This window comes from Prionailurus bengalensis, chromosome D3 (assembly GCF_016509475.1).
Source record: "Prionailurus bengalensis isolate Pbe53 chromosome D3, Fcat_Pben_1.1_paternal_pri, whole genome shotgun sequence".
Lineage (NCBI taxonomy): Eukaryota > Metazoa > Chordata > Mammalia > Carnivora > Felidae > Prionailurus > Prionailurus bengalensis.
The window spans coordinates 41,124,838-41,145,292 of NC_057356.1; the positions used below are offsets into that span (position 1 = coordinate 41,124,838).

At 37.5% G+C, this 20,455-nt stretch overlaps 1 protein-coding gene across 1 annotated transcript in view; it reads right to left on the reverse strand.

The window, feature by feature from the left end:
• Positions 1-20,455, reverse strand: part of SMCHD1 (structural maintenance of chromosomes flexible hinge domain containing 1) — a 169,232-nt gene that overhangs the window by 126,144 nt on the left and 22,633 nt on the right. The window contains exons 6-8 of the mRNA XM_043558406.1: positions 6,537-6,651; positions 6,297-6,416; positions 1,332-1,498 (exon numbers count right to left, since the gene is read on the reverse strand). Of these exons, the coding sequence (XP_043414341.1) occupies positions 1,332-1,498; positions 6,297-6,416; positions 6,537-6,651 (402 nt within the window). The remainder of the gene's footprint in view (positions 1-1,331; positions 1,499-6,296; positions 6,417-6,536; positions 6,652-20,455) is intronic.

The window sequence follows — 20,455 nt, forward strand, 5'->3', positions numbered from 1 at the left end:
CAACTCGCTGCTACTTTATTTTTAAGTTTTAAAAGGTTTTTGGTAAGATTATTTAGGGCTAAACCATACTATGTAATTATTTACTCTTCAAACAAGTATTTGCAATATTCCTTCATGTGAATTTTATTTGTAAAAAATTATCCTAGCTAATCTTTAAAATACTGAGATAAAAGGAAATCACTGAAAATCTTTAGGTCTTTCCTCATGCATATCAAAAGTGTTACCGTAATCAACAGTTAGTTTACAAGAATACATTAAGAAAGTGCTATAAATAGCTTAAAAGAATTTCAAAGAATGGTTAAAGTAATAGATTATTCTTTGCTACAGCAAGATTATATTCTGTGTTATGTACACTGAGCTCCTTTGGTTAAAAGAAATCATTACAAAATAGCTAATGAGATGTGTACTTTGAGAATAAAAATTCCAAAGTCCTATTTAAAATTCTTAGGTTACAGAGTCAATAAACATCAATACGCAGCAAGAAGAAAAGATACTTCTAAAATAAAATTATTTTCCCATAAAAAATTTTTAAACTGTTAGTATACTTTTCTATACACAATAAAAAAAAAATCTCAAATTAAGTACATTAGTTAGTCTTTTGGGTAAATACAAAAAATGTTTTTTAAAAAATGTAAATTTTGTGCAGTTGTACCCATTTTTGCCATACTCAGTAATTCAGACTAATGCAAATTATGGAAATAAATGGTCCTTACTATGTTTACAGAGAAAAAACTAAGAACCATTAAACATTCTGATGATTTAGTCTAATGGAATATGTCACACTCCCTAAAAGTTTTCCTGGAATAGATATACAACAATTTATTTTCAGTATTATTAGATCATATAGGCCAATTTGTGTATTTTTAACAGACTTCATGCATTCGATAAACATTTATTGAGCATCTATTATTTAACAGGAAACACTAGGGATATAGTAGTACATAAAAAAGATTCCAATAGGGGAAAGCAGACAAAAAAGTAAAAAAAAAAAAAATACATGGTATGGAAGATTATGATAGGTGCTACAGAGAAGAACCACAAAAGGGGGGGAATATGAAAGTGATGGTGCTGAATTTGATATAAGTTCCTAAGTTTATTTTAAACTTTATGACAGGTCTCAAAAGCCTGTCCTTCAAATAATGACCAACATATTGCAAGTCATCAATATTTATTTACAGAATAGAGAAGTATTTTAATGCCAAGATCAGAGCACTGGTTACTGTACTGAAGGGAAGGAAACGAGGCACAAAACACACAGCAACGAGGTTTTTGATGTATCTGTAATATTTTGTCTTAAAAAAGTAGTAACATGTCCTCAAATAATTACTTACGCTAACTGTCTTGTCCAAAGAAGAAAATAATTTTTCAAGTACTGTATGTGTTCTGGTTGTACTCCTGTGATAACCACAGCAGTAAAGCTATCTTTTTCTTTCTCCTCTAAGATAAGATGATGTAGAAATCTTTCATCATCATTTGTAATGTGAACAGAATCAGATGGCTAGGAGAGTGAATATAAATACAATAGGTTAGATACACTTAATTGTAATAAACAAATAACATTTACATTGACTTTTAATATGATTTGCTTGGATAGTTTCATAAACAGGCTTCAAAAAACTTTTGAAGGAAAATGGCCCAATACAAATCAGCTGAGTATGTGACAATGCTGTGAGAGCAGGATAGCTTTAACATAAATTGCTAATGTGGCATATATACAGGAGTACCCTATATCATAATGCTAAACCAATTGTAGAATCATAAAAGAAAAGGTAAAACAACAACAACAAATAATGAGTTTAAAAATGCTGAAAAAAAACTAAGGACACTTACCCTAGGGTGGAAAGAATTCTTCCTTGAGATACCTACCACTTAAATTGGTCAGGACAAATGCCCAGCTCTCCATGTTCAAGAAAACTGGGATGCAGCCTGAACCCAGCTGGCTTAGCCCAAAGGAACTGTGTTTAAAAGGGAGTAAAATCATCCTGTGCCCTAGTCCAGTTTCAGAGAATATCTATAGCTTGCTCAGAAGGAAAGTGGGGAGGGGGAAAGAACAGGGAGTGTTTGAGGGTAAGAATTACAAATGTCTCGTTTTTACAGTTAGTCTATATGTGTTAAAATTACATGTATATACATACATACACTATGTATGTTGCTATATACATAAAAGCTTGTAAGGATACACGCTGAACTATTACATCTAGGAAACTGTTTTTTTTAATAAGCATATATTACTACAGCACATTAAGTAAATAAAAACAAGCCCTCTAAGGGTGCCAGAGATGGTTAAGCATCTGACTCTTGATTTCAGCTTAAGTCATGATCTGGCAGTTTTGAGATCAAGCCCCCCATCAGACTCCTTGCTGAATGCGGAGCCTGCTTAGGATTCTCTCTTTCCCTCACTCTCTGCTCCTCCCCTACTCGGGCACATGCACGCACCCTCTATCTCTCTTGCTCAAAAAAATAAACACTCAAACAAACCAACCCTCCAAAACCATTCCAATGCATCGCTACACACTAACTAATACTACAGCTACAACATATAGTATACAAATAACATTTTATACCCTTTGAGAGCTTAGTGGATTAGTTTGGGTTTACTAATGATGTGGGTTCATTACCAAATATTTATCAAGCACCTTCTAAGTCCTATGACTCAATATAGGCACAAGGAAGATAAGAGTTAAGACAGTGCCCCTCCTCCCTATAAATTCCATCTAATAGATGAGAAACAAATGATTACAAAACAATGTGCCATTATAAAGATATGAACCAAGAGCTACAGAATTAAAAAGAGTGTGACATTTTCCCAGAAGATTAGAACATTCCAGCCCCATGAGAATATGAAGGATTTGAGAGTATAAGGCAAACAAGGTAGTTTGAAGTATATATTAAATATATGATGAAAGATGTGGCTGGAAAGGCTGAAAGAAGCAGTGAAAATGGATGGAAGAGAGGGTAGATGAAAAACTATTTTAAAAGTCAGAACTGAATGGTGAATGATTAACAAGGATTACACAATTACTAACTACTCTGGCCAAGGGATACTGTTAATTGAAAAGGGTAGAGGAAAGGTGAAGAGAAAAAAAGAATAGGGAAAGATGTAGATAATAATCTGATTTCAGAGGTACCAAAAGTGAGTTCTTTATGAAACATCTGGAAGGACATCTACCTGAAATTGGAAATGAGTATACCAGATATAATCAGTTGGTATTCGGCACCAATTCATCCCACCTTTTGTTGTCCCTTCCTGGGCTGCAGAGAATGCAAAACCAAAAGTCTACCTTTCAGACTCCCTTACATTTTAGGTTGTGGATGCGAATTCGGTTTCATCAATTAGATGTAGTAGCCAAAGATTTAGAAGAGGAAAATGACTCAAAGCCCATTTCCTGAGATGTCTTGAACGTTTTCTGTTATCATGCAAGGTACTGAAAGACCAATATTCAAGTTCTGGCTTCAAGTGTTAGCGCTGATACAGCACGGGTTATAGCCAGAAGGTCTGTGTTTTGGTGTTGGGAGCAATTGTGGCAGCAAGACCTTTCCAACACCTGGATCACAGATAAGGCAGGGTGTTTCTAAATTCCAGATCCAGTGGTGGTCCTCCAGCTACCTTATTATAGCAGATGTTACAGCATGCCTTGAAGGTCACTTCAGAGTGTCCCAATAGCTTTCTATGAGGCTCAGCCAAGAGCCCACTCCTAGCGCTTTCAATAATCATGCAAACATCAAATTCCTTTTATTAAATCCTTTTCTGTTTGAAGAGCCTACAATGATTTATTTCCTCAATGGAGTCCAGCCTGATTCAGTGTCTCAATCTTAAGAGAAAAGTCTTGACAAATACAGATTTAAGAACTGTTAGTATTAAGTAGCATATATATTGCTTCCTAGAAAAAGCAAGACTCCTGGTTGTACATCAAGAGCCACCAACTCTGTACACATTGTAATAACTGTGTGTAAAAGTTGGAGAAGCCAAATAGTAGGCTGGAAAAGATTGTCCAGAAAAAGAAAAGGACCAAGGGCCTACCAGTAGCCATGAAACCTATGTTAGGACAAACTAACCACAAAATCAGAGGAAAAAGTGGCAGAAATGATGATCCAAGAGACATTAGTTCTATCCAAGCTTTATCATACCTATACAGTTTTAAAAATCACTTGAATTCTGAACTCCTATTTTCCACCAGTTTTAACACAGCATAATATTTCCACAAATATACTTTATAGGGCTTTGTGATGGTAACATAAGATGAGAAAGATGGAATATCAGTATGTAAATATAATATGATATACAAATTGTGTAATAAATACAACAAACTTAAAAAGGGGAAAAGAGGGATGAGCAAAATGAAGAAATTTCCTAAACAGAGGAGAATGTTAAGTTATACAGAAAATAAAGGTGGCTTGAAAGTATTAAAAAAAAATCAGCCCATTAATAAAGAAAAGGTATTATTTTCACCTGTCAAATTGCCAGCATTTTACTGCCTTCTCCTCCACTCCACTTTTTAAAAACAAGGAAATTATCAGATAGGCCCTTCCACATACTGTTTTGGGGAGTATATTAGATGTGGGTTTAACCTTCTAGAAGAGCAATTTTGTAATACACACCATGAACATTTAAAAAGTTTAAATTCATTGTCATAACTATTAAAATTCTAATAGCTATATGAAGAAAAAACTGCAAAGACATTCATGGCAGTGTATTTATAATAAAATCCTTTAAATACAGTAAATGCTCAACAGAATAGTCAAATTATAACACATTCAGACAAAACACCATGAAGGTATTAAAAATGTGTGTGTACTAGGGCACCTGAGTGGTTCAGTTAGTTAAGCATCCAACTTTGGCTCAAGTCATGATCTCACAGTTCATGGGTTCCAGCCCCATGTCAGGCTCTGTGCTGACAGCTCAGAGCCTGGAGCCTGCTTCAAGTTCTGTCTCTCCCTCTCTCTCTGCCCCTCCCCTGATCACATGCTGTCTCTCTCTCTCTCAAAAGTGAATGAACATTAAAAAAAATAGTAGAAAGTGTGTGGTACAGCAAAATATTTTATAAAATGGAGAAATACTCAAAATGTTAAAAAAAAAATGTGTGCTCAAAACTGTTATATAAAAAAAAATTAAGTAGATGAAGGGGATTAAGAGTATACTTTCCCCTTCCAACTCAAGATGCTAATAAGGAGGTTTTATTCTTAATTCCAGTGTTATTTACAGTGTTATATTAGTTTCAATAAGTGTACTCTTGATGAGCAATGAGTAATATACGGAATTGTTGAATCACTGTATTGCACACCAAAACTAATGTACAACACAGTGTAACACTGGAATTAAAATTTAAAAATACCAAAAAAAAAAAAAAAAAATACCCCCAAAAAACAAAAAAAACAAAACACCCTATAAAATAAAAAAGACTAGAAATTCAACTAGGTATCTTTTTCTGAAATCTGAGCATTTTTATTTGTACTTTTCTATAAATTTTTTATAACTTGTTTTAGAATAAGAAAAGACTTAAGAAGCTCAAACTTGGGGCGCCTGGGTGGCGCAGTCAGTTAAGCGTCCGACTTCAGTCAGGTCACGATCTTGCAGTCCGTGAGTTCGAGCCCCGCGTCAGGCTCTGGGCTGATGGCTCAGAGCCTGGAGCCTGTTTCCGATTCTGTGTCTCCCTCTCTCTCTGCCCCTCCCCCGTTCATGCTCTGTCTCTCTCTGTCCCAAAAATAAATAAACGTTGAAAAAAAATTTAAAAAAAAAAAAAGATTTTAAAACAATTCTAAAATATTTCAAGTGGAGAAAAGTTGAATAATACAATACTATGAACTCACCACCAAGACTCAAATTCATTAATATTCTGCTCATTAAAATTAGAATATGAATGCAAATTTCTAACAAAAGTAAATCACTCATTTATTTCTCTGGAGCTCCAATTTCCTAAAAGCTTATTTCCCTATACTATAAGTGTTTTCTACTCTAAGTCTGAAACTGTTAGGCAAAAAAAAGATTTAAAAAATCAATCTCAGTGTAAGGGAAAAAGTTTATAATTATATGATCAATTTCCAAGGAAGTTTACTCAGCTTTATGAGACATCTTATTGCATTGAAGATTTCCAGCCTGAGAAAGCATGTATATGGTCACTTTTGCTATTCACAAGACTAAAGCAAAAAGAAGAAAAAGTAATGGAATTTGAAAATTCCATACCTTCAAGTTTTTAAAGCAATAGCTAAGTATCTTAGCTAGAAATTGAAAAAAAAGTACTTGTCCCTATCTGTCCAATTTAACAACTTTATAATTAATGAGTTAAAATGTATCATACCTTTCTGTTTCTAATATATCCACTATATATTGCCTCTTTATTTTTCTCCTTCTTCTCAAAATCTTCTTTCGAAAGCACAAGTTCATGAACATCTTGGGAATCTGCAGGTTTGCTTATCATCTGTTAAATATTAAAGACTACTTTAAAAATTCCTAAAAGTTAAACTAATTAGTAATTTAGACAGAATCAACCTCCAAGTATTTTAATCAACTCTCATTTAAAAGAAATCTTTTTACTTACTCTGGCTGATTGTCCAACAAAGAAAACAGCCTGCTTGCCCCCAACACCAAAATAGGAAATATCACTATTTAAACTGCGTGGCACTGGTACTGGACGAACATATCCTGAATGATCACTAAAATAAAACATTAATGCAGTGACTTTAAACAAGCTACTTAGATGCCAAAGGAAATTGTTAAAGCACTTTTATTAAGTGTTAATAAAATGATCCCCAAGCTAGACAACACCCCCATTCAAGGTAAAAGAATCAGAGCCCAAAGTCAAGATAAATAGTCCAGTGGTTCTCAAAATGTATTCCCCAGACCAGCTATATCAGCATCACCTGGAAACTCAAAAAATGCACCTTCTTGGGCCCACCCTACTAAATCATAAACTCTCTTAGCAAACAAGACTAAATAAATATCTGTATCCTTATATATCCTACTGCCCCTAGAATTGTCCCTTCAAAATTGTTTACTGCTTCTAAACTTGTAAAAATAATTTCTGAATAATGGGAATTATAGCAAAAACATTTCTTATTTCCTAGTAACATGACACAAAAGAACCTCTTATGGCACCATAACAACACTCTGGAGAGTAAGCATCCCTGGGTTCTCAAAATAAAGGCTAGGTATCAAGGGACACCATTTCCCAATATCAGATACAAACAGAATTGGGGGTGAGGCTACAACCCCTATTACACTCAATGGAAAAGCTAAAGATCAGATGTGGCACAGCTAGAAAGAGAAAATACAAAGACAGCATTCAAAGAACTTACCCATAAGAAATAAAAGGAACAGAAAATATCAAAGTAGGTATAAAAGACATACCTTTCCAAAGTAGGAAACTATCTCACTACACTACAAGCATAGTTCTAGAAAGAGGAAAAAATGGAAAAGGCTACAAATAATGTCTGACAAAAGCTGGGGAGTCAGGAAATGGGAACCAGTTGCGAAAAGACACAAATTTTCAGCTATAAGAAAAATAAGGTCTGAGGATCTAATCACTAACACTACTGTATGTATAACTGAAATGTGCTAAGAGAATAAAATTTAAAAATCCTCTTCTCTGCCTTCCAACGTTTATTTATTTTTGGGACAGAAAGAGACAGAGCATGAACGGGGGAGGGGCAGAGAGAGAGGGAGACACAGAATCGGAAACAGGCTCCAGGTTCCGAGCCATCAGCCCAGAGCCTGACGCGGGGCTCGAACTCACGGACCGTGAGATCGTGACCTGGCTGAAGTCGGACGCTTAACCGACTGCGCCACCCAGGCGCCCCCCTCTTCTCTGCCTTCCAATTGAGGTTTTAGACCAATTACATTACTGTGACTATTGGTATGTTTTGATTTAAACTTAACTGTCTTTTTTAAATTTTTTTTTTCTTCTGCGTTAAGAGGGAAAAAAAAGAAGTATGTAAGGTGATGAATGTGTGAATTAAACAGAGGGAAGGACTCCTGTTTAAAGGAAAATAACGAGGGCACCTGGGTGGCTTAGTCGGTTAAGCATCTGACTCTTGGTCCTGATCTCACAGTTCATGTGATCGAGCCCCATGTTGGGTTCTGTGCTGAAAGCACGGAGCCTGCTTAGGATTTTCTCCCTCCCTCTCACTCTGCTCCTTCCCCGCTCATGCGTGTTCTCTGTCTCTCAAAATAAATAAACTTAAAAAATAAAAATAAAGGAAAATAAAAAGAATACAATTCAATATTTAATATATATCAACAGAAACTTTGTAAAAACAAAACATCAAGACAGTAAATGGCATGGGGGTACCTGGCTCAGTTGGTTAAGCATCCAACTTCAGGTAATGAATTCAGGTAATGAATTTAAGCCCTGTGCCGGGCTCTGTGCTGACAGCTCAGAACCGGGAGCCTGCTTTGGATTCTGTGTCACCCTCTCTCTCTGTCACTCCCCTGCTCACACTCTGTCTCTTTCTCTCAAAATAATTAATACTAAATAAATTTTAAGACACTAAATGGCACAGGTATTACTGCTGTGGTATGCTAATACTGTATGTAAGTAGTATATTATTACTTGATATAGACTGTGACAAATTGAAGATACATACTTTGAATGCTAACATTATCAATACAACAAGGGTAGCAAATAATAAGCCAACAAAGGAAATAAAATACTCATTTTAAAATACACACAAAATACTCATTTTAAAATAAGGCAGAAGAAAAAAGAAAAACAGGAACAACAACAACAACAAAACATAATGAAAAAAACAAATAACAAAGACCGCAGAGTTTAAATCAAAACATCCCAATAATCACAGTAATGTAACTGGTCTGAAACCTCAATTCAAAGGCAGCGATTGTGTAATTTTAAGACACAACTATATTCTATCTTAAGGAAACTATTTTTTTTCTAGAAACTCTCTAAATATAAAGTGACAATAGGTTAAAAAGTTGGAAAAGAAGTTACCATCAACACAAATGTAGAAGCTGGAGTAGCTACAGTAACATCAAAGCAAGCTGATAAGGAGTATCACCAGGAAACGATCAAAAAAAAAAAAAAAAAGCAAGAACAATGAAACAAATACATAGATAAATAGGTCTTCATTCTCCTCTTGAGTTTTTAAATTATATTAGTCTGATGAAATCAAAATAACACCGTTTGATATGGTTCTCAATGTACATGGAGGTAAAACTTAAGAAAACTCAATTATAAATGAGAGAGTGAGGGGACCTAAATAATTTGCTAAAATTTCTAAAATTCACTTTAAGTGGTAAAATATCCTTACTAGTACAATGTAATGTTATGTATGTATACAGTATTCCTCAGAGCCACTAAAAAATAAAACCAAAAATATAGTCAAAATCACTTTTAAAAATAGCAAAATACAGAAAAGTATGTTGAGTAACCCATAAAAAGGCCAGAAAAAATGAAAAATAAAAGGAATAGAGAAGCTATACAAGACATACTTAAGTCCTGACATATATATCAAGAACTATAGTAAATGTGACAATACAAATACACTAAATAAAATGAATAAAAGTGACCCAAGTATATATTGTCTACAAGAATTTCCAATATAATGATACAGGTAGGTTAAAAGAAAATGGGTAAGAAAAGACATACCAGGAAAACATGAATGAAAAGAAAGCTAAAGAATATCACATAAAATATACTTCAGAGCAAGAAAATTATCAAGGACAGAGTAGCATTACAGAATAATAAAAGGATCCACTTACCAAGAATGCATAACAATTCTCTAACTGCGTATACATAAAATAACACAAGTTCAAAATACATAAAGCAGAAATTAAGAAGTGAAAAAAGAAACACACCTGTAAATATGGGGGGGACTTCAAAATTCCAGCAAGGATATAAAAGAATATACCAGCAAGGATATAAAACCATCAAGGATATAAAAGAACTAAACAATATCAACGAATGGAATCAAATTGACAGTTACAGAACACTCCTCCCAACAACAGCAGAATATATATTCTTTTCAAGGACACAGAAAATTCCCCCAAATAGATCATATATGGAGCACAAAACAAATCTCAACAAATTTAAATAGAGTGTATAGAGAATATTTCCTCTGACTATAATAAAACCAAACTAGACATCAACATAAAGAGGAAAATATGTTAAGAACACGTGGAAATTGAACAACACATTCCTCAATCTATGGATCAAAGAGCAAATTACAAAGGAAATAAAAAATACACCAAACTGTAGGACAATGAATATACACCATTATCAAAACTTGTGGGATGTAGTGAAAATAGTTCTTAAAGATTTGTAGCACAAAATCATCATCTTAGAAAAATCTCAAATCAATCACCTAAGATTCCACACCTCAAGAGAAAAAATTTTTTTAATTTATCAAAGCACACATTATTTCTTTGAAAACATTACCAATAAATATACACTACTAAACTTGAAAATGTGGGGCACCTGGGTGGCGCAGTCGGTTAAGCGTCCGACTTCAGCCAGGTCACGATCTCGCGGTCCGTGAGTTCGAGCCTTGCGTCAGGCTCTGGGCTGATGGCTCAGAGCCTGGAGCCTGTTTCCGATTCTGTGTCTCCCTCTCTCTCTGCCCCTCCCCCATTCATGCTCTGTCTCTCTCTGTCCCAAAAATAAATAAACGTTGAAAAAAAAAAATTTTTTTTAAAAAGAAAATGTAATGAAATGGACTAATTCCTAGTAAAATATAACTTACCAAAACTAAGTCAGTAATTGCCTAAATATTCTTATAACTATATTTAAAAAATCAAAGCAATAGTAAAAAATTCCTCCCACCAAAACAACAGACTCAAATGGCTTCGTGTGTGAGTTTCAAAACCCAAACTTTCAAAAGAAAAAAAAAAAACCCTCAAACTTACGTAAGTGATGGAAGTATAAATAAATACAATCACTCTGGAAAACAATTTACTACCTTGTACATTGGAACTTTTATCTTTTAACCCACAAATTTCCTTCTAGGTACCTAAGAACTTACGTAGATTTGGACTAGCAAATACATATGTAACGTTATACACACACATAAACACTTATAAGTAAGATAGTAATGCTTATAATGCCAAATGTGGCATGGGGAGCCAAATGCCCACTGACTGGAGACTGGATAAATACAGTGCAATTTTAAGTATGCACAAAAGAATATTATATGGTTATGAAAAAGAAAAAACTACAGACCCACACAAAGACGAAATCTTAGTAACCTAATATTAAGTGAAAATACAAGTCCCTTATAGAACAACATATTGTATGACTATCCTTTTTCGCAGCATCAAAAAACAAGCAAAGTTAGATTTTTTATTTATTTATTTTTTTTTTTAAATTTTTTTTTTCAACGTTTATTTATTTTTGGGACAGAGAGAGACAGAGCATGAACGGGGGAGGCGCAGAGGCAGAGGGAGACACAGAATCGGAAACAGGCTCCAGGCTCCGAGCCATCAGCCCAGAGCCTGACGCGGGGCTCAAACTCACGGACCGTGAGATCGTGACCTGGCTGAAGTCGGACGCTTAACCGACTGCGCCACCCAGGCGCCCCAAAGTTAGATTTTTAAAATATAAGGAAATAAGGGGGCACCTGCATGGCTCAGTTGGTTAAGCATCCCGAATCTCAGTATCGACTCAGGTCATGAGTTCACAGTTTGATTTGTGAGATCAAGCCCTGTGTTGCACACAGCAAAGCCTCCCCTGCTGGGGATTCTCTTTCTCTCTTTCTCTTTCTCTCTCTCTCTCTCTCTCTCTCTCAATCTGTCCCTCCCCTCCCCTCTCTCAAAATAAACATTTAAAAACAAAATAAGGAGGAGCGCGCCTGGGTGGCTCAGGCCTGGGTGGCTATGTGCTGACAACTCAGAGTTGGAGCCTACCTCAGATTCTGTGTCTCCCTCTCTCTCTGCCCCTCCCCTGCTCACGCTCTGTCTCTCAAAAATAAATCAACATTAAAAAAATTTTGTTTTTGAGGAGTTGCAGCAAGATGGCGGCTTAGGAGGACGCTGGGCTCACCGCACGTCCTGCTGATCACTTAGATTCCATCTACACCTGCCTAAATAACCCAGAAAACCGCCAGAGGATTAGCAGAACAGAGTCGCTGGAGACAAACGCAGACGAGAGGCCCACGGAAGAGGGTAGGAAGGGCGGCGAGGCGGTGCGCGCTCCACGGACTGGCGGGAGGGAGCTGGGGCGGAGGGGCGGCTCGCCGGCCAAGCAGAGCCCCCGAGTCGGGCTTGCAAAAGCGGAGGGGCCGGGCGGACTGTGTTCCGACAGCAAGCGCGACTTAGCGTCTGGGAGGTCAGAAATTAACAGCTCTGCTCGGAAAGCGGGAAGGCTGGAGGACAACCAGAGGGAGAGCTGCTGAGCCCCCTGACAACAGAGCTCAGTTTGGTGGGGAACAAAGGCGCTCGCCGGCGCCATTTCCCCCGCCCATCCCCCAGCCGAAATCCCAAAGGGAACCGGTTCCTGCCAGGGAACTTGCTCGCTCCGCGCAAACACCCAACTCTGCGCTTCTGCAGAGCCAAACCTCCGGCAGCGGATCTGACTCCCTCCCGCTGCCACAGGGCCCCTCCTGAAGTGGATCACCTAAGGAGAAGCGATCTAAGCCTGCCCCTCCTGCCCCCGAGCACCTTGCCTACCCACCCCAGCTAATACGCCAGATCCCCAGCATCACAAGCCTGGCAGGGTGCAAGTAGCCCAGACGAGCCACACCACCCCACAGTGAATCCCGCCCCTAGGAGAGGGGAAGAGAAGGCACACACCAGTCTGACTGTGGCCCCAGCGGTGGGCTGGGGGCAGACATCAGGTCTGACTGCGGCCCCGCCCACCAACTCCAGGTATACACCACAGCACAGGGGAAGTGCCCTGCAGGTCCTTACCACGCCAAGGACTATCCAAAATGACCAAGCGGAAGAACTCCCCTCAGAAGAATCTCCAGGAAATAACAACAGCTAATGAGCTGATCAAAAAGGATTTAAATAATATAACAGAAAGTGAATTTAGAATAATAGTCATAAAATTAATCGCTGGGCTTGAAAACAGTATACAGGACAGCAGAGAATCTCTTGCTACAGAGATCAAGGGACTAAGGAACAGTCACGAGGAGCTGAAAAACGCTTTAAACGAAATGCATAACAAAATGGAAACCACCACAGCTCGGCTTGAAGAGGCAGAGGAGAGAATAGGTGAACTAGAAGATAAAGTTATGGAAAAAGAGGAAGCTGAGAAAAAGAGAGATAAAAAAATCCAGGAGTATGAGGGGAAAATTAGAGAACTAAGTGATACACTAAAAAGAAATAATATACGCATAATTGGTATCCCAGAGGAGGAAGAGAGAGGGAAAGGTGCTGAAGGGGTACTTGAAGAAATCATAGCTGAGAACTTCCCTGAACTGGGGAAGGAAAAAGGCATTGAAATCCAAGAGGCACAGAGAACTCCCTTCAGACGTAACTTGAATCGATCTTCTGCACGACATATCATAGTGAAACTGGCAAAATACAAGGATAAAGAGAAAATTCTGAAAGCAGCAAGGGGTAAACGTGCCCTCACATATAAAGGGAGACCTATAAGACTCGTGACTGATCTCTCTTTTGAAACTTGGCAGGCCAGAAAGAATTGGCAAGAGATTTTCAGGGTGCTAGACAGAAAAAATATGCAGCCAAGAATCCTTTATCCAGCAAGTCTGTCATTTAGAATAGAAGGAGAGATAAAGGTCTTCCCAAACAAACAAAAACTGAAGGAATTTGTCACCACTAAACCAGCCCTACAAGAGATCCTAAGGGGGACCCTGTGAGACAAAGTCCCAGAGACATCACTATAAGCATAAAACATACAGACATCACAATGACTCTAAACCCGTATCTTTCTATAATAACACTGAATGTAAATGGATTAAATGCGCCAACCAAAAGACATAGGGTATCAGAATGGATAAAAAAACAAGACCCATCTATTTGCTGTCTACAAGAGACTCATTTTAGACCTGAGGACACCTTTAGATTGAGAGTGAGGGGATGGAGAACTATTTATCATGCGACTGGAAGCCAAAAGAAAGCTGGAGTAGCCATACTTATATCAGACAAACTAGACTTTAAATTAAAGGCTGTAACAAGAGATGAAGAAGGACATTATATAATAGTTACAGGGTCTATCCATCAGGAAGAGCTAACAATTATAAATGTCTATGCACCGAATACCGGAGCCCCCAAATATATAAAACAATTACTCATAAACATAAGCAACCTTATTGATAAGAATGTGGTAATTGCAGGGGACTTTAACACTCCACTTACAGAAATGGATAGATCATCTAGACACACGGTCAATAAAGAAACAAGGGCCCTGAATGAGACATTGGATGAGATGGACTTGACAGATATATTTAGAACTCTGCATCCCAAAGCAACAGAATATACTTTCTTCTCGAGTGCACATGGAACATTCTCCAAGATAGATCATATACTGGGTCACAAAACAGCCCTTCATAAGTTTACAAGAATTGAAATTATACCATGCTTACTTTCAGACCACAATGCCATGAAGCTTGAAATCAACCACAGGAAAAAGTCTGGAAAACCTCCAAAAGCATGGAGGTTAAAGAACACCCTACTAACGAATGAGTGGGTCAACCAGGCAATTAGAGAAGAAATTAAAAAATATATGGAAACAAACGAAAATGAAAATACAACAATCCAAACGCTTTGGGACGCAGCAAAGGCAGTCCTGAGAGGAAAATACATTGCAATCCAGGCCTATCTCAAGAAACAAGAAAAATCCCAAATACAAAATCTAACAGCACACCTAAAGGAACTAGAAGCAGAACAGCAAAGGCAGCCTAAGCCCAGCAGAAGAAGAGAAATAATAAAGATCAGAGCAGAAATAAACAATATAGAAACTAAAAAAACTGTAGAGCAGATCAACGAAACCAAGAGTTGGTTTTTTGAAAAAATAAACAAAATTGACAAACCTCTAGCCAGGCTTCTCAAAAAGAAAAGGGAGATGACCCAAATAGATAAAATCATGAATGAAAATGGAAGTATTACAACCAATCCCTCAGAGATACAAACAATTATCAGGGAATACTATGAAAACTTATATGCCAACAAATTGGACAACCTGGAAGAAATGGACGAATTCCTGAACACCCACACGCTTCCAAAACTCAATCAGGAGGAAATAGAAAGCTTGAACAGACCCATAACCAGCGAAGAAATTGAATCGGTTATCAAAAATCTCCCAACAAATAAGAGTCCAGGACCAGATGGCTTCCCAGGGGAGTTCTACCAGACGTTTAAAGCAGAGATAATACCTATCCTTCTCAAGCTATTCCAAGAAATAGAAAGGGAAGGAAAACTTCCAGACTCATTCTATGAAGCCAGTATTACTTTGATTCCTAAACCAGACAGAGACCCAGTAAAAAAAGAGAACTACAGGCCAATATCCCTGATGAATATGGATGCAAAAATTCTCAATAAGATACTAGCAAATCGAATTCAACGGCATATAAAAAGAATTATTCACCATGATCAAGTGGGATTCATTCCTGGGATGCAGGGCTGGTTCAACATTCGCAAATCAATCAACGTGATACATCACATTAACAAAAAAAGAGAGAAGAACCATATGATCCTGTCAATCGATGCAGAAAAGGCCTTCGACAAAATCCAGCACCCTTTCTTAATAAAAACCCTTGAGAAAGTCGGGATAGAAGGAACATACTTAAAGATCATAAAAGCCATTTATGAAAAGCCCACAGCTAACATCATCCTCAACGGGGAAAAACTGAAAGCTTTTTCCCTGAGATCAGGAACACGACAAGGATGCCCACTCTCACCGCTGCTGTTTAACATAGTGCTGGAAGTTCTAGCATCAGCAATCAGACAACAAAAGGAAATCAAAGGCATCAAAATTGGCAAAGATGAAGTCAAGCTTTCGCTTTTTGCAGATGACATGATATTATACATGGAAAATCCGATAGACTCCACCAAAAGTCTGCTAGAACTGATACAGGAATTCAGCAAAGTTGCAGGATACAAAATCAATGTACAGAAATCAGTTGCATTCTTATACACTAACAATGAAGCAACAGAAAGACAAATAAAGAAACTGATCCCATTCACAATTGCACCAAGAAGCATAAAATACCTAGGAATAAATCTAACCAAAGATGTAAAGGATCTGTATGCTGAAAACTATAGAAAGCTTCTGAAGGAAATTGAAGAAGATTTAAAGAAATGGAAAGACATTCCCTGCTCATGGATTGGAAAAATAAATATTGTCAAAATGTCAATACTACCCAAAGCTATCTACACATTCAATGCAATCCCAATCAAAATTGCACCAGCATTCTTCTCGAAACTAGAACAAGCAATCCTAAAATTCATATGGAACCACAAAAGGCCCCGAATAGCCAAAGGAATTTTGAAGAAGAAGACCAAAGCAGGAGGCATCACAATCCCAGACTTTAGCCTCTACTACAAAGCTGTCATCATCAAGACAGCATGGTATTGGCACCAAAACAGACACATAGACCAATGGAATAGAATAGAAACCCCAGAACTAGACCCACAAACGTATGGCCAACTCATCTTTGACAAAGCAGGAAAGAACATCCAATGGAAAAAAGACAGCCTCTTTAACAAATGGTGCTGGGAGAACTGGACAGCAACATGCAGAAGGTTGAAACTAGACCACTTTCTCACACCATTCACAAAAATAAACTCAAAATGGATAAAGGACCTAAATGTGAGACAGGAAACCATCAAAACCTTAGAGGAGAAAGCAGGAAAAGACCTCTCTGACCTCAGCCGTAGCAATCTCTTACTCGACACATCCCCAAAGGCAAGGGAATTAAAAGCAATAGTGAATTCCTGGGACCTTATGAAGATAAAAAGCTTCTGCACAGCAAAGGAAACAACCAACAAAACTAAAAGGCAACCAACGGAATGGGAAAAGATATTCGCAAATGACATATCTGACAAAGGGCTAGTATCCAAAATCTATAAAGAGCTCACCAAACTCCACACCCGAAAAACAAATAACCCAGTGAAGAAATGGGCAGAAAACATGAATAGACACTTCTCTAAAGAAGACATCCGGATGGCCAACAGGCACATGAAAAGATGTTCAGCGTCGCTCCTTATCAGGGAAATACAAATCAAAACCACACTCAGGTATCACCTCACGCCAGTCAGAGTGGCCAAAATGAACAAATCAGGAGACTATAGATGCTGGCGAGGATGTGGAGAAACGGGAACCCTCTTGCACTGTTGGTGGGAATGCAAATTGGTGCAGCCGCTCTGGAAAGCAGTGTGGAGGTTCCTCAGAAAATTAAAAATAGACCTACCCTATGACCCAGCAATAGCACTGCTAGGAATTTATCCAAGGGATACAGGAGCACTGATGCATAGGGCCACTTGTACCCCAATGTTCATAGCAGCACTCTCAACAATAGCCAAATTATGGAAAGAGCCTAAATGTCCATCAACTGATGAATGGATAAAGAAATTGTGGTTTATATACACAATGGAATATTACGTGGCAATGAGAAAAAATGAAATATGGCCTTTTGTAGCAACGTGGATGGAACTGGAGAGTGTGATGCTAAGTGAAATAAGCCATACAGAGAAAGACAGATACCATATGGTCTCACTCTTATGTGGATCCTGAGAAACTTAACAGGAACCCATGGGGGAGGGGAAGGAAAAAAAAAAAAAAAGAGGTTAGAATGGGAGAGAGCCAAAGCATAAGAGACTGTTAAAAACTGAGAACAAACTGAGGGTTGATGGGGGGTGGGAGGGAGGAGAGGGTGGGTGATGGGTATTGAGGAGGGCACCTTTTGGGATGAGCACTGGGTGTTGTATGGAAACCAATTTGTCAATAAATTTCAGAAAAAAAAAAAAAGAAAGAAAAATAAAGTTTGCTTTTAGCATAAAAAAAAAAAAAAAAAAAAAAATTTTGTTTTTAATAAAAAATAAAATATTTTGCTCAAATAAGGAAATAAGAAAAACAATTCAAGATAGTTAACTGTGATGGAGAGGAAAAAAACAGAACAAGGGAGGAACACACAGATGTAAGTTACAGAAACTGTGCTACTTACTGGTTTGGGTGGGAAATTCTGGTTATTCGGCTTATTAAATTTTTCAATAAACCTTAAAAATACAATGCCTGAATTGATAAATTGTTATAAACCAAAAACTGTAATTAATTAAATTCTATGAACCTAATGTATTAAAAAAAAAAAAAAAAAAAGTAGGGGCACCTGGGTGGCTCAGCCAGTTAAGCAACTGACTCTTGATACTGGCTCAGCTCATGATTCCAAGGTTGTGAGATCGAGCTGCCTGCCCCCCACCCCTACAAACAAAGTAAATGGTTTCTAAGACTTTAATTATTATGGCAATGCTTCTAGGAAACAACCTGAAAATACCCCCCAATATTATCTTAAAAACATATACGGGAAATACACAAAAGCTTAGAGAGAGATGGGCTCAGAGATTAAACACACACACACTTAGACTGATTCAAAACTAAGAATTCTAGTCACTGACAGTGAATGGACATAATCACCAGGAATTAAGTCTACTTTTCAACCCAAACCATCTATGCAAATCTAACCTAGGCAAAAACCCTATCATAGCAAATAAGGTTAAGAACACAAATGTCTAGGTTTCAGACTTGTGTAAATAAGTCCAGAAAATTTCCTTTATCTACACTCAAGGGTTATATAAACATCCCTTCATGAAGGTAAGTACAAGAGAAAGATAATCTAAGACCTTATAAAAATTTTTGCATCACAGAAGCACTCCTCTAGAGAATTTAGAAAGATCCCTCAGGAATAACATATCACAGTCCAAAAAAATTTCAAAAAACATTCATATTCTTGATACAATGTAAAAGGACACTGTATCTTTTTGATATATTAGTACTGTATTTATTATAAGAGAGAAAAAAATATGCAAGAAAAGAAATCACAGAAGGTGTTGAAAGTAAGAAAAAGGAACAAGAAAGAGAATAAAATTAGTAAAAGAAACTAAAATATAAGTGGTTGCCAGGAAATAGGGTAGAGTGACTACATATGTATATTTATATCTATCTTGAATCTATCAAAGGGAATAACCCCACAATAAAGAAAGCTTTACCTCCAATAAAACTGACAAATGGCCACAGATCCTTATTAGAGTTTCTGGAATAAATCTATGCAACACAATAAAACTAACCCAATTAAAGTAGGATGCCTAAATGTTACATAATCATTCTCTGAATTCAAGTAACACAAGTACCAGAAAGTAAAAGTTCACCTAAATTTGCAGAAAAGTACTGAAGACGAACTTTTTCTTTAGCAAAATTAGGGAAAATCCTGTTGAGGGTCCTTTTCTAAAACCTAAAAAAAAAATGGCATGGGAAATAAGCTATGTGGCATACTATTTTTATTAAAAAAAAAAAAAAAAAAGGCTACCTAAGTTGAGGACCTTTCAGTGGCTGAGCAGGAGGTAGCACTGATTCAACACACATCTGGATTATGACCACACAGCAATTATGTTCTAGGTATCTAATTGAACTTCTTTAAAAAAAAATTTTTTTTTAATGTTTTTTATAAGAGAGAGCATATGCACTAGCAGGGGAGGGGCAGAGAGAGATGGAGCACCAGCAGGAGCAGGGCAGAGAGAGACAAAGAGAGAATCCGAAGTGGGCTCTGCACTGATAGTCCTGTGAGAGGCTTGAACTCAAGAACCGTGAGATCATGACCTGAGCCAAAGTCAGGTCAAGCTTAACCAACTGAGCCATGCAAGCACCCCTCTAACTTTTTTTTTTTAAACGTTTGTTTATTTTTGAGAGAAAGAGCGCGAGCAGGGGAGGGGCAGGGAAAGAAGACACAGAATCTGAAGCAGGCTCCAGGCTCTGAGCTGTCGGCACAGAGCATGATGCAGGGCTCAAACTCACAAACTGCGAGATCATGACCTGAGCTGAAGTCGACACTCGACCAACGGAGTCACCTAGGCACCCCGAATTTAACTTCTAAGGCAATGATTATAATAATGCCTGAGTGATGAGCCAATTTTCTAGGTTCATGTAATGTTCTACATGTTATTAGAGGTTTGAATTACACAGGTGAATGCATTTGTCAAAAGTCGGTTAACAGAGTGAGCACTTCCATAATGGTAGAGTAAGGACCTATGAAAACTCACTCATTGATAAAAGCAACGAGAACATCTGCAAACATTGTCAAAAATCAACATTTTCAGAATAAGTATTAACCAAAGGCTTGAACAATCCAAGGAGTGTTTATTCAAGACACACAGTTGAATCTCAGAACAGTGAGCTCTGTGATGTTTTAACATGCCCTATCCCACTTCCCGCCTCACCAGCTCCACAGAAGCCTTGAAAACTGATAGCCTTACAATCACAGTGAAAACCAGCTACCGAGGAGTCACTGGAGCAAGTATGGAGTTCCCCTAAAGCCCCTTTCCCATAGAACTGCCATT